We start from the raw sequence: 23,138 nt of genomic DNA, 5'->3' as shown, positions 1-23,138 counted from the left end.
GCACTTGTCGCTATCAATTTATTGCTCGAATTCCGACCAGAAGATTTTTAGAAGTCGTTGTTTCAAGCCAATCCCTTCTCTTAAATCGATTTTTCACACATTCGCAAGTCGACAGGTTTGGTACATGAAATTCTGTTCGCATTTGGCTTTCCTTGGACGTCTCACCCGAAACAACCGCGTATTCAGACTCGTCAGTATTTAGACAAATACTGTTTCAACCAATCAGAATCGAGACAAAGAAGAAATTAATAAATAATTATGATTTATTTTTGGATTATTTATGTCTTTTCTCGACTCTGATTGGTTCATACAGTACTTGTCTAACTAATGAAGATACGCGGTGGTCTAAATACAGGCTGCACTCCCTTTTACTTCTACCTAATATATGAATTATCATTGGCTTTTTGACTTAGTGAAATGATAGTTGATTTGCTGTGTGCATTGAACTTCAGTTGTTGATGATGAGTGAAGATGCCGAGGAAGGCATCTCTGTTGCTGCTGGCGGAGAAATTTTAGGACAGCCTACATCAGTGCCGGAAAAGGATCCCGAGTATCCACTGAAGGTGCAGTATTGTCCAGAATGCACTCGACCACTTGAATTTTGCGAGTATGGAGAAGACTACGCGGCATGTCTGCAGACTCTGAATGAAAAGATGCCGGATCTCTTCAAAGAATTGAATCTTTCGCTAGACATGGCAAAGGGTGGGTACAAATTCATAGGCTGATGTCAAATAAAGTTAAGCGAGTAGCGGCATTTAATTTCATAAGCTCGCGATTAGGACTTACTTTTAAACTGTAGAGCAATTTAACTTCGGTTTTCATAAATCTAACATTAACAAAGCGATATTCATGTTTTTAAATCAAATGTTATTAGAGTCAGTCAAGTTTAATTAAACACAAAGAGCTTCAATCTTTTGAGTTGCTCTATGAATATAGAAAATTGAAAGCAGTGTCTTGTTTGTTAATTTTGTACAATGTGTTGTTGGTTGTTGTTGTGAATTTTCAGTAGGATACTGATGGGGTGATATCCCCAAAGTTCTCAAAATTTTGTCCAGTTATTTCGGCACATGTTGCAGTCACAGAAGAGGACCCATGTGCACTTGTTTTTTTCTGAGAATTTATCGTCGAAAAACTTCCACATCATCTGTATCGATCTTCGCTGTAAGCCTCGCATTTCTCGAAATTCAATTTTCTGATTTAGTCGGTTTATTAGACGACACGTCCTGAATGTATACTCTCCTCTAGCTTTTTCAGTTCTGGTCTTGTTTAGGTTGAAAATTTCTTTCGTTCCTGGATTTTCAATTTTTGCCGGGAGCTTAATGTGATCGTTTTCTTCATGCATGAATTTCGCCATCATCAGTAAATCGTTCAGCTAGAGAAACAACGCCAGAAGCAGGATGTTTAGCAATCTCAGCTGCTCTGTATAGTCAGAATCGTTTCCCATGATCCATTTTAAGACTTTCTTTTGAAACCTTTCTAATCTCCCTAAGTCGTTTCTTGAGATATTGCAAATAATTAGACCATACGTTAGAACAGGAAGTATTAAGGAGTTGTACAGAACTAAGGAGTTGTGCTAGATGTCCATTGTGTCTACATTCACTGCTAGTAATTTTAGGTCGTCTGCAAAGATATATGGGTCACTAAATTTCAATACTTCAGGAAGATCATTTATGAAGATGCAGAAGAATAATGGTTCAATCAACGATCCTTGTGGTACGCCACTTGTAATTTCTAAAGTTTCTGATGAGAAATTGTCAGCACGAACAAATTGTTTCCTGTTGCTGAGATAGTCTGAGACTATTTCTAGGAAACAGCCTCCAATTCCATTGTTGCTCGTCTTCTCTAGTAGTTCGTAGTCAGTATAGACTACCTTAGAGAAGTCAGTATAGAATGCGATCACATGGTTTTCAGCGTTCTTGTCAGTTCTCCAAGAATGAATTCGTGTTGATTTCCTCTAAATTCGACCTTCTTTATCATATTCGGGCTTTCACCAAGAATGAATTCGTGTTGATTTCCTCTAAATTCGACTTTAAAACATTTGTCCAGTGCCAGACTCATTTTGTTTTTGTCTACCCAGTTTTCAACACTTTTTAGGTCCTGCTAGATGTCCATTGTGTCTACATTCACTGCTAGTAATTTTAGGTCGTCTGCAAAGATATATGGGTCACTAAATTTCAATACTTCAGGAAGATAATTTATGAAGATGCAGAAGAATAATGGTTCAATCAACGATCCTTGTGGTACGCCACTTGTAATTTCTAAAGTTTCTGATGAGAAATTGTCAGCACGAACAAATTGTTTCCTGTTGCTGAGATAGTCTGAGATTATTTCTAGGAAACAGACTCCAATTCCATTGTTGCTCGTCTTCTCTAGTAGTTCGTAGTCAGTATAGACTACCTTAGATAAGTCAGTATAGAATGCGATCACATGGTTTTCAGCGTTCTTGTCAGTTGCTTCGTAGATTTCTTTCAAGAAAGATAACATGTTTGTAACAAGTGAACGGTTTTTAGCAAAACCGTGCTGACTTCTTTTGAGAAATTTGATGAAATGGTCGTACAGCGCTGGATACATGCATTTTTCCAGAAGTTTTCTCATGATATTTAGGAGTGACACCGGCCGGTAGTTTTCCATTAGTCGTTTGTCACCTTTCTTGTAAATAGGCGACACAGCCGCATTTTTCCATTTATCTGGTATTTTCCTTACCCTCTTAATGTTTTTAAAAACGCAATGCAAAATTGTGGTCATTTCTCTGGCCGTTTGCTGGAAGAAAATCGGCGGAAGTCCATCTGGGCCCCGCGATTTTGTTATGTCAAGTTATGTTATAATTTGGTTTAAATATGTTTTTGAGATACTGAAGTTACTCAATATCGTGTTTTCGCACTTCATGTCACTGAGGTTGAAGCTTGATTTGGGCAAAAAGACAGAGTGAAAATTTTCATTCAAAAAGTTCACTTTTTCTTTGGCTTTGGAAACAGCTATGTCGTCCTTGATCATAGTCTTTGGGAGTGTTTCTGATTTTTTCACTCTTTAAATGTTTGAAATTTAAATGTGTGTTACGAGTGGACATCACATTTTACTGATAGTTTAATCTATCTTCCTCTACTGCTTCTTTCACCATTTTATCTAGAGATAGAATGAGATTTCTGCGGTAATTTGTAGGTTTCATTTTGTATATTCTAGTTTGTGTTCGCAGTTTATTCATGATATTTGAGGTACTTGGCGTAATCCATGGCGGAAGTGATTGGCGACGTCTCGTTCTTCTGGCACACATGTTGGTTAACCAAATTTTTCAAATAGTCGTAACGTTCCTCGCACATTCTATTGATGTTTGTGTGACGTACTGGTGAGAAAGGCTCACTTAGTATTGATTTCTTGATTTCTTTATAGTCCACGCTACCGAAGCTTCGAAAGTTTTCAATAGCCACTTTTACCTCATGGTGAGGACATTCAAGTAGAATGCTGATTGCTTTGTGGTCGGAGCAATAGTAAATTTTTGAGAAATTTTCGTCAGGAGTCGCATGAATGTGACAATTTTTGAATAATGTAATGTCTAGGGTGTTTTTGCCACAAGTTGGAAAATCTGTTGCCTGCTCAAACTGATGTTGCTCGATTAGTTCAATTATTGAGTTTTCTTCATTTTCGGTGCTACTATAGTCAATCCAGTTTGCATTTGGAAAATTTACATCTCAAATAAGTGTTGCAGTTGATTGATTTGATTTCTCGATTTCATTTAAAATTTGTGCGAAATCGCCCAGACAATAGCGATATTTGTTGCTCGAAGGTGGATTGTAAAAGCAGCAGACAATAATTCGCTTATCGTTTATTTGGATGCTGCAAATTAAACAACCTTCAGGTTGCTTATTTGGCAATAATTTAGTTGAAAATGTTTGTTTCACTGCCATTAGTACTCCACCGTGCAAATTTTGATCTTTGACTGTTTGTCGTTCTGATCCATAAATACTGTATTCGTTTAGCATTAATTCAGATGATGCAATGTTTTCATTTAACCAAGTCTCGCAGAGACATATTATGTCATAGTTTGATTTTGCTTTAGCATTTGCAAACTTCATTCGTCGTTCGAGATTTATGAGACTTCTTACATTCATTTGCAGGATGTTGAGAAAGCCTAGTCAAGCATCATCTGCTTGTTCGGCTTCTATCATCTCTTTTTTCCCATCATTGAACAGCTCGAAATTCCTGATTTTGATTTTCTCCTTTGGAACTCATTCGTCTAGAAGTTCTCTTCGTCTTTTTAGGCATAGCTTTTCCTTCCTCGCATCTTCTTTCGATAATGCTGGCAGAAGGTAAATTTCCTCATCTCGCAGTTCATCTCTTTTTTCGAAGCTCTTCGCCAGCCCCAATCGTGTTCCATGTTCCGTTGACAGAGTTATTAATAAAGTTCTTGACTCGATGCGCTCTTTGCTGAATTTCTCTAGCCTTTTCATTTCTTCAATTTGTGGTTTAACTCCTAACTTGTTTAGTACCTCGTGTACTTTTTCGGTTGTGGGGACAAAATTTTCGCCTTTTGATTTCTCGGGATCTTCTCTGATCCCCTGTATACGGAAGCTTTTATTGATATTATGATTTATTTCATGTTTTACTACTTTCCAGCTCCTGGTTGAGCTTTCGTATCTTTAACAGGTTTCACACAAAGTACATCTGCATAGCTTTTTTTCCAGTTTTTCGCATGTGGTTTTTGTAGCGTTTTCGACTTTTTCATCAACCAATGCCGTCAGCCTTTTTTCCATATTTTCAAGACGTGCTTGTAATCCCTCACTCTCTTTTTCAATTTTCTCGTTTATTTGCATCATGGTCCTACACTTTATAAAGTTATCTCTTTCGTTATTAGTGACACATGTGTCGCATAGAAGCATTGCGTTTAAACCCAAGTCTTTTATGCCATTGATGGTGGTGTTAGTAAGACCAGTGCAGGTGCCCTCAAGATGCATTTGAGCATTGCAAGATACACAACTGAAACATCTGTCCCTGGCATTTATGCGTTTTTTGCACGTTTTGCAATTTTTAGTCATATTAGTGGATACAGAAAGATGGAGAAAATGGGATAGAGAAAATTTATTTACAATTTGATCCAAGCCTGGACAATTAAGCCCAATCCCGTCACGAATTGATATTTAAACTCACAATTTATTTCTGTTCTCGTTTCCTTCGTGCTTCTCGTTGTTTTTTTTGACGGTTTCTTTTTCTTCTTTAAGATATCACTCAAGTTGTTATTGTTGTTTCGTATTATAGCTAAAGTTTTGATTTCAAATGCGGTTTCTTGATGCAGTGCTCTGTATCCTTCAAGTAGATCTTTGTCCTGTTTAGAACTCGAAATTATGTCTGTTGTAACTTGAACAACTGGTATCGGAAGTTTCTTTAGATCTTCAAGAATATAGGGTGCACCGTCTCTCTGACAATAGACAATGCCTTCAATTCGAGGATGCGAATTGATTAGGGGTTTGATTTCTGATACTAGTTGATTGGCAGTAAGGGGAGTCCTTGGATTGAATGGATGTTCTGAAATCGGATTGTTTATTACGTCGTGCCAGATAATTACAGACTCGTTTCTAATAATTTCGTCTCGCAAGATGTTTCGTACGATTTTATTCGCTTTCGACTTGGGATGAAACGTTACTCCCTTGTAATGGATGACGTCTTCTTGTAGTTCCTCGTTTCCTCCTGCTGATGCCCAATCTTCGAGTGCCAGATGTAATGAGCTCGCTCCAATAATCACCACCTTGAACAAGGGGTCACCACGGCTACCCCGCAAATCATATAACCTGAAACACTATTCAATTGTGTGCAGTAAACGCGCAATGCGCGCGTTTACTTGGTTCAACTGGAGTTGACGTAGCTTCGAGAATTTCCACCAAACTTTAGGTTACAATTTATGTTACTCTATCGTACAGATTCCATAGTGAGTCAATCTGCATAGTTTCATTTGAAGCTTGTGAAAAAATTATCAATTAAAAACAATCTAAATTTTGTCAGCACCCAGCATGCAAAAAAATGCCGTGTTTCCAATCAGTATGCCGCGTCACGCTGTCTTGCCTTATACCTATAAGGCTAATTTGCTCTTTTTAAAATGAGGGTCACATTTCCTCTCATGGATTCCTTAGAAAGAGCTTTCTTCAGCTCGCTGCGAGGACTTCGGTATTCAAATGGGCAGGGAGACTTGGAATTCTTCAGCGATGCCAGGTGACGTAACTCCCGTAGTGCAAATGTAGACCAACCACCAAATGCTTCCACCTAGCCTAGCCAGTTGGAAGGATGAAGTAAAAGTGACTAAATGTTGCTGAAGGTTTAATATTAGAAGTGAATCCATGCATAGTTTGTTCTGAGCTAGGTTTGTAATGCTCAGCTTCCAAGCACCAAATCGAAAACTACATGTTTTTTTTCGCTTTCATGGGTTCTATGGTCTTGTATTTTTTTCCATATTTTTCACACGCAATTGCATGCACGGCCAGGGGCAGCGCTTGAAGTTTTTGTCTATGTAACTTTCATCGTTTAGACTGTTCGCCATGTATTTGAGATTAGTTCATTACCGTTTGATTCAAAATGTCGCCATAGTTGATTTAGTATTCTTTACTTCAATCCGATTCTATCACTGAATGTCACACTCTCGGAAGTCTGTTTACTAGTGCGCTTGTTGGGATAAAGAAGTTCTGCTCGCATTTCTATAGTTGCGGTTTCTGATGGTTAAAAACAAGTTCTCCATCGGATCATACCTCACGAGTTGGTTGCTCTATTTTTTTAACATATTCTTCCCATTCAAACTCATAGTTTCCGTTCATGCATTTTGATAGTTTGAAGATCTTGAACTTGTAGAAACAGATAAATGGGTAAAATTTGAGTGTTTAAAAGTAAGTTCTTGTAATTTAGTTTGCTTGAGTAGTCATTTTGGATCCACTTGATACACTTTTTCTGTGCATTTTCTAAAGTTTTTGGTTTTCGATGTTCGGATACCAGCAGGGACTTCCGCATTGCATGACAATGACAACCATTGACTTGTAATTTTTCTAGGTTAGTTCTGGATTCTAGTCTTGGTGAGCTTTTTTAAAGGTAAAGGTAACTTTTAAGCTTTATTCACTGCAGGCTTGATACGTGTATTCCACTTCAGATAAGCGTTGAGTGTTCGTTCAGACTTTTTGAGTGTTCGTTTTTTCGATTCTTTTACCAGGGAAGTAAAAGGTAATTGTCGAGTCTGTCATGGAAACGTGTGAGCATTTCTTCACGTTCAGAGATAGGTTATGTTTGTCGCTCCATTTCTTCACTCGTGAGAGATCGATTTGAAAGCTAAGACTTTTTGTGTTGATTGAAATAAATTTTCCGTCATCTGCGCCCATCAGTGGGAAATAGTTTTTACATACCTCTGAAAGGTCGTTTTTATATAAAAAATAGCAGGATTGGGGCACTCCGCTTGTTACCAGAACTGGTTTTGATAATTCGCCACAAACTCTAATTCTCTGATATATGTTGGATAAAAGTTAGCTTAAAAGTCTGTCCTCTGATACCTAATTTGACATTAGTTACGACAGTAGTATGCCGTGATCAACATTATTAAAGGCTTTTTCGTAGTCAGTGTATATGGTGGCAATTTTGCTTCCATTATTAAGGGATTGATACAATGTCCAAAAAGACCAGAAGTTCTATGACACATGATCTTCTTTTTCGAAATCCGTATTGAGAATCGTGGAAAATTGGTTTTAGGTGTCTGTACAGATAAAGAACAGACATCGTTCGAAGACTTTCGAGGTTATGGGTAGTAATGACATTTGCCTATATTTTTCTACATCTGATTTTGAGTCTTTCTTGTGGGATGGACTCACAATTGATTTTTTCCAGCAGTTTGGGAAATTTCCGGTTCGTTTGATTTTAAAAAATATTTGACTAACCGATAAATTTTTCCTTTTTGCACAGCTTTTGTGTAGGACTGGTGGGAGATGGTCTGATCCACTAGCCTTTCTTGTTACTAAGTCGGATGAGATGTCCATGACTGTCTCGGGCGATATATCGAAATCATTAAAGGTTTGCGTAATTGGTGGTGAGCTATCAGATTCAAATGCCGTTGATTTGCTGAAGATTGATGAGAAGTATTTTGAGAATAATTTTATTTGAGATGTAGGATCATTTGCAATTTCAGTTTTGTAATGAACTGACGCTGGAATGAGTGTTATTTTGAAGTACTTAAAAAGTTGATCTGACGCCCGCTAGCGTTGATTCATTTTCATTTTTATCATCTCTTCACATGTGTCCTGGAGTTTCTTGGTTTTTTGCCCTGGTCTTGTGAGCGTTTTAGTTTGGCTGTGTTTAGTTCCTTAAGCATATGTGATGGTTAGGGTTTTATCCATGGGGGATAATTTTGAGCGATGTTTGATCTAGTTGAAGCGTGTTTCAGTACAATGTTTTTCAGCCACGCATTCCATTGTTTGATCAGAATGTTATTTTTACTCCAGCATATTCCATTGAATGAATGAGATACAATTTCCCGCGAAATGCTGACAAAACTCCAGTTCTTTGATAGTTTTGTTCAAAATTTGGCAGTTTTTTTGAGTAAAATTGCGTCGTGGTTGGACCTAGAGCTGAATACCTGTTTTTTTTGCAGAAAATGATTTTGGTGTTTGTGTTGGTAAATATCAAGTCTAGTATCCCAGTTGATGTTGTCGGGAAATCTACCAGGTAATGCATATCGTTATCAACGAGTAGGTCAATCAGTTTTTGAGCTTCAGTATTGTTCGATGTATAGTCTGCGCAGTCAAAGTCGTTTATGTTAAAGCAACCATATATCAAAAGTTGTATTATAATTCTTCGATAGAATAATTATCTCTTCAAAGATGTTGAATACATCTTCCATTTTCATTTAGTATGGTGATGGGGCCGGTTGGTTGTACAAGCAGATTGTAAGTACGTTATTTTCGTTATGTTCTAATGAGCATGCCAGTGTTGCTCCAGGTTTTGATTTTTGTAGTGCTATTTCTTCGGATATGTATATCTTTTCCACTGCAATGAGTCACCCACCGTGTTTTGGAATGAAATTGATTTCTTTGCTGTCAGATCTGTAGATGGTATAGTTTGGAAGAAAGAGTCCAATGTCATAAAAACTAGGGTATAACCAGGTTTCGGTTATCATGAAGAAGGCAACCGGGTCAGTATTTATAAAGTTTGCTAGTTTTGTGAGTTTTTCTCGATTTATGCAGCTACGAATGTTGAATCCAAAGCCTTTCAAGTAGCTGTCGCTGTTCCCAATTGAGAGTCAATCGGATTTTTTATCTTCATTTAAAATAGTTCAAAGTCCTTCTTTTAGTAGATATAGCTTTTCGTCGCGAACTCCAAGGTTGTGTTTTTCGTGACTCTCAGCATCATTTAGCTGACTTCATCTCATCAAGGCGTTGTTATCCATTTTAGCTTCACCTTTTGTTAATTGTTCGCTTACGAACACAGGTGGGTGGTAATTCTTCAGACGTGCTGCTGTTGCCAAGAGTGTTCTCTTCTTCCATTGGCTTGGTACCTTCAGTATGATCGTTCTGTTTTTGTCTTGTGTTTTCCCGATTCTTATCAGGCCGCTGATTTCCTTTTCTACTCCGATATGATCAAGCACTTCTTTTTCTTTTATCATATCATATTCCTGTCGTTTGCGTGGATCTCTGTCTTCAGATTCAACTATGCGTCTTATGCGGATGCCATCTTTTATACTCGCCTCATGCACACGAGGTTGTTTCTTCTTTTCGTTGCTGTCAGATTTCACAAGTAGATTTTTGGTTTCCATGACTGTTTTGGCGAGTTCTTTCATGTCCTCTTCGATGTTTTTTTTATCTGTGTTTGGTTTTGATTTTGTTTTTTTTTTGCTTGTTGTTAAGATGATCTTCAAAGTATTTTCTTGAGTTGGCTGCATTGCACTCATGAAGCTCATTTTTGTCTAACTCAATGATCCCTCTAATGCCTAAGGGACTCTAATCCCTCTAATGCCTAAGGGATTATTCTTACTGCAAGAAAGATAAAGCGACTTACAATTGTTCCTTCGAAGATTCGAGAACGCTTGACGTTCCAGTTATCAACTTCACTAAACACACTCTCTACTACAGAAAAATTGGACGGAAGTGTTGATTAGTTGGACGGAAGTGCTGATTAGTCCGTGAATTTTCAGGGGTTTGAAGTCGTTGGAAGGATGTGTAGTAAAGGTATTATTTATGAGATCGTGCCACAAAATGATGTTTTTGGTAGTTGACAGTGTCCACAAAGTGAGATGCCCAGAACATCAAACACCGATAATCAATGTAACAGAGTAGGAACAAATACTAGGGTCACAAACTGCTACCCCTTAGCATTTATTTTTATCTGAAAACAAACTATTTAATAAGTGTTGAGTCGACTCTAGGTATCAGGACTAGGTCAGCAGATATTTTTGTAGGTAGATCTAATCCAGAAATCAGAAGATTTGGATGTTGTCCCTGAAATTAATTAAGTTTGGTTGGATTTAACTTTATAGATCCTACTGGGTAGGACTGAGCAGTAATTTTATTGGGGTCTTCTGAAAAGGTGATTAATAGTGCGAGGATTTGGTACTCTTTGTAGATATTTAGGTTATTAGCCGAAGCAAAATTGAGCGGGATCGGAGTCAACATTTTGTGGATGTGTTTTGTACTTGTAGATGAATAAATTGTAGAGTTTGCTTCAGAAATTGTGAGTCCTATGATTTTGGGATACTTCAAAAATTAAGTTATTGTTTTTTTTTTAAATGAAGGAGATGAGTGTTCAGTCTTGTGTGTGAGTCATGCAAAAAATAGGACATAAGAATAGAAAGAGTATAACGTTCGCGAACTCCACTGTTGGCTAACGGGATCAATCAGTGACTTTTGTAAGTTTTTCTTTTAGATTGTTGTTTCACTAAATTTACAGCGCTAACACAGAAAAAATTGGAGGCAGTTCATGGCCTCCAGCAGTATAAAAAAAAGAAAGTAAGAATTGGAGACTAAGGGCGGTAATGGTGGGGTCGGCATTTTCAGTCAGTCAAGTTATGTGGCGTTGCTTAATAAGATATTTGGTCTCATCTGGGATGCATGTTCTAGAAGTACGACTGTTTTTTTTCGACCTGGATTTCGTCCTTTTGTTTCTTGTTATAAGAGAGATTTTGTGATTTTAAATTGTTTTCTGGGTGTTGTTACCCATGCGAGTAATGAGGGTTTTGAAGCCGGGTACTTGACTTTTTTCCGTAGACACCATTACAAGATTTTGCAAGGTCTTGCAATTTGCTTCATAATATTTTCAAGTTCAATGAGCAATGCAGCGCATTTGGCGTTGAGTTAACACACCTGCTTAAGACGACGAAGGCATTTGTAGTGTTCTCATTCATGCTGCTCCAGTCTGGTCGCCCTCGCTTAGCAATACCAGATGGAAAAACATCAAAATACTGCTCTAAGAATTGCAACTGGCTGCAATATAATGAGCCCCATTGAGCATCTTCATTGCGAAATCGAAATCTTGCCAGCCAAAACACACAATGAAATGCTGTGCAAACATTTCTTAATCGGAGATCACCAACCACACAGAGCTGAATATCACACCCTACACTCGAACTATAAATCCAGAAAATTGAAACAGAGTCTGGCTGAAAAATACCATAGTGAAATAAGACACTTCGACGAAGATAAATCTATCTCACCATCAGACTACAAGTTTGGTTTGGAAAACATTCACGGGACGGAAGTTAATATCTATAGAAACAGTAAAACTGCAAAACAGTAACACTGCAAAACGAACGAATCACCATGCGGCACAGGAAGAATGTCGCCTTCCTCGGCGTTCTAGATGCCTTCTTGCTCAACTGCGCTGCGGACATAGCACCCATTTCAACAGCTATTTATCGACAATCGATGAAGACACCCATAACATCTGTCCTAACTGTTTTTTAGTCCTCATGATGTACCTCACCTTTTAAACTCTCCGGCCAAACCAACAACACTTACAATAGACGACCTGTGGGACTAATCTGTCGAAGTCGCTAACTGGCTTCGATTATAACATCTGAACAGGAAGGGTTTCGTAGGTTCAACAGAAACGAAAACCAACTCACATTAGGAGTTTTTCTTGGTTCTCCGCACTTATCAAAAACTGTTCGCCAGAACCGGGCACGGGAGTTTCGCTCGGTTCTCCGTATCAAAACTGCTCCCCAAGAACGGGAGTTTACTCAGGACTAGAATAGGGAGTTTTCCAGCTCTTAGCAAACCCTGGGATCGCCACAGTCACTGTTTGTCAGACGAATCGACAAAAGCGGGTTGAGGCTGCAGACGAATCGATACCTGTGACCAGCTACTAACAACACCACGAATGCATATGGTTCAAATCCAGGCGTTTTTTTTTGTTGAAAAAGATTTTTTTTTGCTGTTTTGGACTATCGTCCCTCTGTTTGTTTTTGTCGGCTTTTTTTCATAGCCCGCTTCTGCTTGAAGGCTCAGCTTTTGTGTGAATTTTGGAAGGCCATTTCTAAAGCCCCATCGGGGGTTGTTGAATTTTTTAAATATTTTTACTGATTTTTTTGTAATTCTGTTAAATTCTGTCAATTAATTTGCTGAGAATTTTTACGCTCGAAATTTTCACGTTCGAGGTTACCATTTTGGAACATGCTTTTTTTCTAACAACTTTTTCAACAGAATCACCGGATATTTTTTTCAAATCTGCATGTTCGTCATTCAACAGACATGTTATGGCCGCCTCTGCAAATCATATACCCGTTCCATTCATTGTTTTATATGTTGGTTTTATTTGTACAAACCCTGGTTCGGAATGATTGTTTACTGGGCTTAAGGTTTTTCTGTTTATACCTAATTGGTTTAAGGGCCTCTGTGCCGTTGGATGAGCGAAACAATTTTATGCGCTTGCGTCTATTGAGAGGTTACTTTTTGAAAAGTTATGCTTCGAAATTTGTTTGCTGGCTGAATGGGTGTGTGCCCACAAGTTTTTGGGTTTTGTTACCGCTTCTAAGTTTTGTTTCGATGCAAATTTAACTATTAATTTTCGACTTAGCAGCTTACCAAATTTTCGACTTTACTGGTTTCGTCGCAGATTATGTGTGCTAGTTTTTGATGCATGTTTTTGTTGTATCGCACTGAGAATCCGTATTGAGAATCGTGGAAAATTGGTTTTAGGTGTCTGTACAGATAAATGAACAGACATCGTTCGAAGACTTTCGAGGTTATGGGTAGTAATGACATTTGCCTATATTTTTCTACATCTGATTTTGAGTCTTTCTTGTGGGATGGACTCACAATTGATTTTTTCCAGCAGTTTGGGAAATTTCCGGTTCGTTTGATTTTAAAAAATATTTGACTAACCGATAAATTTTTCCTTTTTGCACAGCTTTTGTGTAGGACTGGTGGGAGATGGTCTGATCCACTAGCCTTTCTTGTTACTAAGTCGGATGAGATGTCCATGACTGTCTCGGGCGATATATCGAAATCATTAAAGGTTTGCGTAATTGGTGGTGAGCTATCAGATTCAAATGCCGTTGATTTGCTGAAGATTGATGAGAAGTATTTTGAGAATAATTTTATTTGAGATGTAGGATCATTTGCAATTTCAGTTTTGTAATGAACTGACGCTGGAATGAGTGTTATTTTGAAGTACTTAAAAAGTTGATCTGACGCCCGCTAGCGTTGATTCATTTTCATTTTTATCATCTCTTCACATGTGTCCTGGAGTTTCTTGGTTTTTTGCCCTGGTCTTGTGAGCGTTTTAGTTTGGCTGTGTTTAGTTCCTTAAGCATATGTGATGGTTAGGGTTTTATCCATGGGGGATAATTTTGAGCGATGTTTGATCTAGTTGAAGCGTGTTTCAGTACAATGTTTTTCAGCCACGCATTCCATTGTTTGATCAGAATGTTATTTTTACTCCAGCATATTCCATTGAATGAATGAGATACAATTTCCCGCGAAATGCTGACAAAACTCCAGTTCTTTGATAGTTTTGTTCAAAATTTGGCAGTTTTTTTGAGTAAAATTGCGTCGTGGTTGGACCTAGAGCTGAATACCTGTTTTTTTTTGCAGAAAATGATTTTGGTGTTTGTGTTGGTAAATATCAAGTCTAGTATCCCAGTTGATGTTGTCGGGAAATCTACCAGGTAATGCATATCGTTATCAACGAGTAGGTCAATCAATTTTTGAGCTTCAGTATTGTTCGATGTATAGTCTGCGCAGTCAAAGTCGTTTATGTTAAAGCAACCATATATCAAAAGTTGTATTATAATTCTTCGATAGAATAATTATCTCTTCAAAGATGTTGAATACATCTTCCATTTTCATTTAGTATGGTGATGGGGCCGGTTGGTTGTACAAGCAGATTGTAAGTACGTTATTTTCGTTATGTTCTAATGAGCATGCCAGTGTTGCTCCAGGTTTTGATTTTTGTAGTGCTATTTCTTCGGATATGTATATCTTTTCCACTGCAATGAGTCACCCACCGTGTTTTGGAATGAAATTGATTTCTTTGCTGTCAGATCTGTAGATGGTATAGTTTGGAAGAAAGAGTCCAATGTCATAAAAACTAGGGTATAACCAGGTTTCGGTTATCATGAAGAAGGCAACCGGGTCAGTATTTATAAAGTTTGCTAGTTTTGTGAGTTTTTCTCGATTTATGCAGCTACGAATGTTGAATCCAAAGCCTTTCAAGTAGCTGTCGCTGTTCCCAATTGAGAGTCAATCGGATTTTTTATCTTCATTTAAAATAGTTCAAAGTCCTTCTTTTAGTAGATATAGCTTTTCGTCGCGAACTCCAAGGTTGTGTTTTTCGTGACTCTCAGCATCATTTAGCTGACTTCATCTCATCAAGGCGTTGTTATCCATTTTAGCTTCACCTTTTGTTAATTGTTCGCTTACGAACACAGGTGGGTGGTAATTCTTCAGACGTGCTGCTGTTGCCAAGAGTGTTCTCTTCTTCCATTGGCTTGGTACCTTCAGTATGATCGTTCTGTTTTTGTCTTGTGTTTTCCCGATTCTTATCAGGCCGCTGATTTCCTTTTCTACTCCGATATGATCAAGCACTTCTTTTTCTTTTATCATATCATATTCCTGTCGTTTGCGTGGATCTCTGTCTTCAGATTCAACTATGCGTCTTATGCGGATGCCATCTTTTATACTCGCCTCATGCACACGAGGTTGTTTCTTCTTTTCGTTGCTGTCAGATTTCACAAGTAGATTTTTGGTTTCCATGACTGTTTTGGCGAGTTCTTTCATGTCCTCTTCGATGTTTTTTTTATCTGTGTTTGGTTTTGATTTTGTTTTTTTTTTGCTTGTTGTTAAGATGATCTTCAAAGTATTTTCTTGAGTTGGCTGCATTGCACTCATGAAGCTCATTTTTGTCTAACTCAATGATCCCTCTAATGCCTAAGGGACTCTAATCCCTCTAATGCCTAAGGGATTATTCTTACTGCAAGAAAGATAAAGCGACTTACAATTGTTCCTTCGAAGATTCGAGAACGCTTGACGTTCCAGTTATCAACTTCACTAAACACACTCTCTACTACAGAAAAATTGGACGGAAGTGTTGATTAGTTGGACGGAAGTGCTGATTAGTCCGTGAATTTTCAGGGGTTTGAAGTCGTTGGAAGGATGTGTAGTAAAGGTATTATTTATGAGATCGTGCCACAAAATGATGTTTTTGGTAGTTGACAGTGTCCACAAAGTGAGATGCCCAGAACATCAAACACCGATAATCAATGTAACAGAGTAGGAACAAATACTAGGGTCACAAACTGCTACCCCTTAGCATTTATTTTTATCTGAAAACAAACTATTTAATAAGTGTTGAGTCGACTCTAGGTATCAGGACTAGGTCAGCAGATATTTTTGTAGGTAGATCTAATCCAGAAATCAGAAGATTTGGATGTTGTCCCTGAAATTAATTAAGTTTGGTTGGATTTAACTTTATAGATCCTACTGGGTAGGACTGAGCAGTAATTTTATTGGGGTCTTCTGAAAAGGTGATTAATAGTGCGAGGATTTGGTACTCTTTGTAGATATTTAGGTTATTAGCCGAAGCAAAATTGAGCGGGATCGGAGTCAACATTTTGTGGATGTGTTTTGTACTTGTAGATGAATAAATTGTAGAGTTTGCTTCAGAAATTGTGAGTCCTATGATTTTGGGATACTTCAAAAATTAAGTTATTGTTTTTTTTTTAAATGAAGGAGATGAGTGTTCAGTCTTGTGTGTGAGTCATGCAAAAAATAGGACATAAGAATAGAAAGAGTATAACGTTCGCGAACTCCACTGTTGGCTAACGGGATCAATCAGTGACTTTTGTAAGTTTTTCTTTTAGATTGTTGTTTCACTAAATTTACAGCGCTAACACAGAAAAAATTGGAGGCAGTTCATGGCCTCCAGCAGTATAAAAAAAAGAAAGTAAGAATTGGAGACTAAGGGCGGTAATGGTGGGGTCGGCATTTTCAGTCAGTCAAGTTATGTGGCGTTGCTTAATAAGATATTTGGTCTCATCTGGGATGCATGTTCTAGAAGTACGACTGTTTTTTTTCGACCTGGATTTCGTCCTTTTGTTTCTTGTTATAAGAGAGATTTTGTGATTTTAAATTGTTTTCTGGGTGTTGTTACCCATGCGAGTAATGAGGGTTTTGAAGCCGGGTACTTGACTTTTTTCCGTAGACACCATTACAAGATTTTGCAAGGTCTTGCAATTTGCTTCATAATATTTTCAAGTTCAATGAGCAATGCAGCGCATTTGGCGTTGAGTTAACACACCTGCTTAAGACGACGAAGGCATTTGTAGTGTTCTCATTCATGCTGCTCCAGTCTGGTCGCCCTCGCTTAGCAATACCAGATGGAAAAACATCAAAATACTGCTCTAAGAATTGCAACTGGCTGCAATATAATGAGCCCCATTGAGCATCTTCATTGCGAAATCGAAATCTTGCCAGCCAAAACACACAATGAAATGCTGTGCAAACATTTCTTAATCGGAGATCACCAACCACACAGAGCTGAATATCACACCCTACACTCGAACTATAAATCCAGAAAATTGAAACAGAGTCTGGCTGAAAAATACCATAGTGAAATAAGACACTTCGACGAAGATAAATCTATCTCACCATCAGACTACAAGTTTGGTTTGGAAAACATTCACGGGACGGAAGTTAATATCTATAGAAACAGTAAAACTGCAAAACAGTAACACTGCAAAACGAACGAATCACCATGCGGCACAGGAAGAATGTCGCCTTCCTCGGCGTTCTAGATGCCTTCTTGCTCAACTGCGCTGCGGACATAGCACCCATTTCAACAGCTATTTATCGACAATCGATGAAGACACCCATAACATCTGTCCTAACTGTTTTTTAGTCCTCATGATGTACCTCACCTTTTAAACTCTCCGGCCAAACCAACAACACTTACAATAGACGACCTGTGGGACTAATCTGTCGAAGTCGCTAACTGGCTTCGATTATAACATCTGAACAGGAAGGGTTTCGTAGGTTCAACAGAAAAGAAAACCAACTCACATTAGGAGTTTTTCTTGGTTCTCCGCACTTATCAAAAACTGTTCGCCAGAACCGGGCACGGGAGTTTCGCTCGGTTCTCCGTATCAAAACTGCTCCCCAAGAACGGGAGTTTACTCAGGACTAGAATAGGGAGTTTTCCAGCTCTTAGCAAACCCTGGGATCGCCACAGTCACTGTTTGTCAGACGAATCGACAAAAGCGGGTTGAGGCTGCAGACGAATCGATACCTGTGACCAGCTACTAACAACACCACGAATGCATATGGTTCAAATCCAGGCGTTTTTTTTTTGTTGAAAAAGATTTTTTTTGCTGTTTTGGACTATCGTCCCTCTGTTTGTTTTTGTCGGCTTTTTTTCATAGCCCGCTTCTGCTTGAAGGCTCAGCTTTTGTGTGAATTTTGGAAGGCCATTTCTAAAGCCCCATCGGGGGTTGTTGAATTTTTTAAATATTTTTACTGATTTTTTTGTAATTCTGTTAAATTCTGTCAATTAATTTGCTGAGAATTTTTACGCTCGAAATTTTCACGTTCGAGGTTACCATTTTGGAACATGCTTTTTTTCTAACAACTTTTTCAACAGAATCACCGGATATTTTTTTCAAATCTGCATGTTCGTCATTCAACAGACATGTTATGGCCGCCTCTGCAAATCATATACCCGTTCCATTCATTGTTTTATATGTTGGTTTTATTTGTACAAACCCTGGTTCGGAATGATTGTTTACTGGGCTTAAGGTTTTTCTGTTTATACCTAATTGGTTTAAGGGCCTCTGTGCCGTTGGATGAGCGAAACAATTTTATGCGCTTGCGTCTATTGAGAGGTTACTTTTTGAAAAGTTATGCTTCGAAATTTGTTTGCTGGCTGAATGGGTGTGTGCCCACAAGTTTTTGGGTTTTGTTACCGCTTCTAAGTTTTGTTTCGATGCAAATTTAACTATTAATTTTCGACTTAGCAGCTTACCAAATTTTCGACTTTACTGGTTTCGTCGCAGATTATGTGTGCTAGTTTTTGATGCATGTTTTTGTTGTATCGCAAGTGGTGTGAACCCCTGCTCCGCCTCTGTGTTAAGTTTCCGATGTGCAAAATTATTGCAACGACATGCTTTGTTTTTTATCGTAAAATCTTTTTTAACAACCAAATTGATCGAAAACAGTAATTTCAGTCTTGTCCTAAGCAGCTTTCCTTTCAATTGCTGAAGAATTATTTGGGTCTTACTCTGTTGATGACTTCACAGACATTTAAAGCGTGTTTGCATTTTAATACTCCGTTATTTGAAACATTGTTTATGTTGGTGTTAAAATAACCCGAATACCGTGGGTGTAGGACTATTTCTATTGCTTTTTTCCGCTTAATCTGTTAATTGGCGTGCTCTAATAGCAGTTCTGTCGCATCATATTGGGGCATTTGTAAGGCGATTATAATTTTTCATTCGTTTGTGTGCGAGGCTTGTTGGCGTCTTGAAATTTGGACTAATCTATTGTTCCATAGAGGTGAACAGCCTTAAACAATACTTAAACATTTTTTAGTGGACAATGGTTAACAAAAGGCGCTTAAAACTATGTTCGAGCTAAAGGCATGAATTTCCTAGAGGCGTTTTTAATCCAAAGTCAAGATAATTTTCAATTTAGGGTCTGTTTTCGTAAAATGTATAGACAGATTGTCTTAAAAATATGAGAATCGCTGCATTGATTACATTTTTAAATCATTATTTCAATACAAAACTTGAACTCTTGCTTCCATAATACTGAGAGTGTTTTATAAGGTTGCGATTCTAACATTCCAAGAAGCTCGTAGTTAAGGACCAATGGATGATTTTACGAATCTTTCAAAAATTCTAGAAACTTAGAAAAAAAAATCAACATTTATTTTAAATCAAAAATTCTCTACCCGGGTGCATGCTAATGGGGTTGAAGTATAGGCTAGTGATCTTCATGCCAAATTTTACTTTTCAGAAGCTTGTAATTAAAAAGATATGGACAATATACGAATCTTTCAAAAAGTTTTTAAAAACTTAGAAAGGTAATCAATTATAATTTTCAATTCAAAATTTTGTTCCCTTTGCATGCTAACGCGAATGAAGTTAAGAGTCGAAATTTTTACGCCCAAAATGGGATTTCAAGAAGCGCGTATTTAAGCATATATGGACTATTTTTGATTATATTTCATAAAGTTCTGAAAAGGTTTTTAAAAAATTCTAGATGTAAAATTTTGTACCCGTGGCTGCATGCTAACGGGGTTGAAACTTATGCTGTGGTTCCAGTGCCAAAATTCTCAAAGGTTAGAAGAATGTGACGGTTTTTGGAATTTTTCCAAACCTAAAAAACTCAAAATAGTTTTTAATTCAAGGTACTGTAGCCGTACTTGCATGCTAACGTGGGTTTAATTTAGATTTGTGGTTTTATTCCGGTCTTGGATGCTAACGGGGTTTTAGTTAGAGTTACTTGCTCGCTAATGGGGGTTTAGTTTAGAATTGCGGTTTTTTGATACTTGGAATTCCTGAAACTTGGCATGAACTTCGAAAAAAAAATCAAAAATTATTTAAAATTCAAAATTTTGTAGCCGTGATTGAATGCGAACGAAGGTGTAGTTTTGGGTTGTGATTTCAATGCGAAAACTTACCTTTCCGAAAGCTCTTTCGAATCTTTCAACAAAATCGCAAGCCGATTCACTCTATGAAAAGAATTGACTCGAATTGATTTGAAGAGCTTGCTTAAAAAAAATAAGTTTTCTCGAACCAGATCGCTCTAAAAAAATACTTGAAATATTTGAAAGTTACGTTGCTTGAATAAATTGCAGGAAAAATGTTAAGCTATTTGAAAAATTTTGTAAACCGATTAGTATTTCAATGTTTTGTCGATTGAATAGCCTGCTGAAAAAGAAAAAAAAAATTTGTAAACCGATTCACTCTATGAAATAACTTGAAATTTTTCTAAGTTTCATCACCTGGCAAAAATACTTTTGTTCTTGGGAAATAACTGAAATATTTCAAAAATTCGTCGCTTCAGAAGCTTGCTGAGAAAAATATCGCCTTATGAAATGAATTAAGATATTTCGAAGGTTCATCGATTGAATATCTAACTGATTTTTTCGAACCAATTCTCTCTGAATCAATTTAAAAATTTTACAGTTTCATCGATTGTAGAAAATTTGCTCTGAAAACTTCTAGTTCGATAAAAAAAAACCTTGTCTGAATAATAGATTGGTGTCATCACAGTTTATCGAAGTCCGGAGGAGTTTTTGAATCAATTTCATTTGAAATTTCTTGTCCTAATTTTTCATGAATGATTCCTTGGCTTGGATTGAAATTTTCAGAGGAGCAGATAGAGTGCTTCTTTGAACTCCAGTTCCTGGAAATTTCATTGTTATTTTATTTACAAGAAAACCCATTGTATATCTATTTGTTCACATGTTTTTTTTTCTTTCCTTACAGCCAAAAATTTTCTTCAAGAATAATTTTTGCATAAAGTTTTAGTAAATTAATACAGGCTAGTTTTTTGTATCAAAAATTCAGTTAATTTTTTAAAATGATTTGAAACATGAAAATGGCGTAGTTTTCTGACACTACAGTTATAAATTTTCCCTAGGTGATCAATGTGTTGTATATTTTTTTTACAATTGCCCGAAAACGCCATTTTTTATTTGAAAATTGCATGCAAGGCAGAAAGTTTTCTCGAAATAATTTTGTTATACTCTACACGTCCCACTGTTTTGTACGATTATGAATTAGAAGAATTCAACTGTCATATATTCGTTATAAATATAAGTGCTATTCGACAATAAACTAGATGGATCCATTCACCCGACACAGGGGTCGATGTTTTACGAGGGTAGGGTTCCGATAATTGAGTAATGATGAGTATTGTTGTATAACCAAATATCCTTTCCTTGACTTGAAACGAAGTTGTTTGTATTTATTTTGTTTCTCTCATGATTTACTGAATCCGTTTTGTGCTAGATGTCGAAAAGAAGAAACAGAAGCGAGGCGGAAAAGCTCAGAAAGAAAAACAAGCCAAGAAAACAGAGACTGCTCAGTCGGAACAGAAGATTGAGATTCAAGTTGTAGTTGAAGGAAAGAGGTCAAGAACTAGGATATCAGGGTTCCATACATTCGATATCAAGGTCAACGAGGCCAAGAAAACACTAGCTAAAAAGCTGGGTGCCGGATGTACGTTAGAGAAGGACATTATCATTTTGCAAGGAGATAACGTAGACTATTTAGTCGAAAATGTTCCCAAGTTTTGGCCAATAATTCCTGCTGATGCTATTGAAGAATTGTGAAAATTTATATTTAATTTAATACAGCTATACTTTTTAGAAATGACAATAAATTGTTTTGAGCTGCATTTTTTTCTTCATAATATTGATTACAGATTAATGAGGACTAGCTTTTGAATGAAGAACTCGTATTGCTGATAACAGTAAGTAATATATTTGCCGTCACTTAATATTTGGCCAGTCATTTTGGTGTTCTATCATAGTTTCCATTTGACAGAGAAATAAAAGCTGTACCTCGGAATGTTTGGTTCCATGATGCCATCATTGATGTCTTGGGACTTTTTCCTTCCTATGGATCTTGTTTTTGAACGAAAGAAATGTGGTTATTACTGTGGAGTAATATTTGATTATTGTGAGCCCATTGGTAAATTACTTTGTTTTTTTTCAACAACTACAACCCACTTGCCCTAGCTGTCAATCATCAGTTCCATCAATTGTGACTGTAAGTCCAAAAATCTTTTTTAAAAGTTTCTCAGAAGCAGAAAATTTTGTATGTGACACTCACTCTTTGATTGAAGATTGACCTACTTGTGTTTTTGTTGTTGCTGTTGTTGTTGTTGTCGTAGTGAGACATTTGAATAACCAGTTCCCCATCTTACATAAGCATCAGATGCAAGCTGTGACGAGTGAATTTTCTAAGTTTGCTAAGAAAATAATATAAATTCGGAATAGCCTCACTAGTCTGCAAGCCCGATTATAAATTGCGAACAAGTTTAACATTAAAAAAATGGTTGTAGGGAAGAGGAGTAAAGAAAAATTGAGCGTCAAATCTACAAACGAATGTGAAATTTTATGAGCAGTTTAACTTCAGGCTTTTAATTTAAGAAAGCCAATGCACTATAACCAAATATAACATGCTAGCATGATGAATAATGTCCGATCAGATGAAATCAAAATATTCGCAGCAGTGAAAGGTATCTCAAATTGGAATTATATTGATGGAAAAATAATTTTATCTAAGCTTCCCAATAATTATATAAGGCTCAAAAATGCAAATAATCATCGTTACTAACTCTCCGCATTTTTCTTTCAAAAGCTGGAAACAAAGCGCACACAAAATTGCCCCTATCGAATGTTAACAAACCCAAAAACTTATCAAACGTTTGCCGCACTTGAAAATACAGCTGTGCTGTAATTTTTTATGCCTGTGATTTTCGATTTGCTATGCTGTGATTTTGGTGCCTGAAATTTTATTTTTCGAACTCGTCTGGCCATTTCGCTGAAAAATTTCCTGACCATTTTTTTAAGCTTCGGCATTCTGGTTTTCCTTTTCTTTCGTTAGAAAGCTGTTGAAGTACAAAAGGTTCAAAAAGCATTAAAATATGTTTTAAATCGTGATAAGAGAATAATTTTTAAATTCA

The 23,138-nt window shown here is 37.1% G+C and overlaps 1 protein-coding gene across 1 annotated transcript; it reads left to right on the top strand.

Moving 5' to 3' along the window:
• Positions 1–429: 429 nt before the first annotated feature.
• LOC134848218 (density-regulated protein-like) lies at positions 430–21,843 on the top strand. The gene is made up of 2 exons (XM_063865598.1): positions 430–702; positions 21,458–21,843. Exons 1-2 carry the CDS (start codon positions 459–461, stop codon positions 21,778–21,780), a joined length of 567 nt encoding a protein of 188 aa, XP_063721668.1. The 5' UTR covers positions 430–458; the 3' UTR covers positions 21,781–21,843.
• The last annotated feature ends 1,295 nt before the right edge of the window (positions 21,844–23,138 follow it).

This window comes from Symsagittifera roscoffensis, chromosome 6, assembly GCF_963678635.1.
Source record: "Symsagittifera roscoffensis chromosome 6, txSymRosc1.1, whole genome shotgun sequence".
Lineage (NCBI taxonomy): Eukaryota > Metazoa > Xenacoelomorpha > Acoela > Convolutidae > Symsagittifera > Symsagittifera roscoffensis.
Note: the sequence above shows the minus strand (reverse complement) of the source record. Positions and strands in the feature narration are given on the sequence as shown.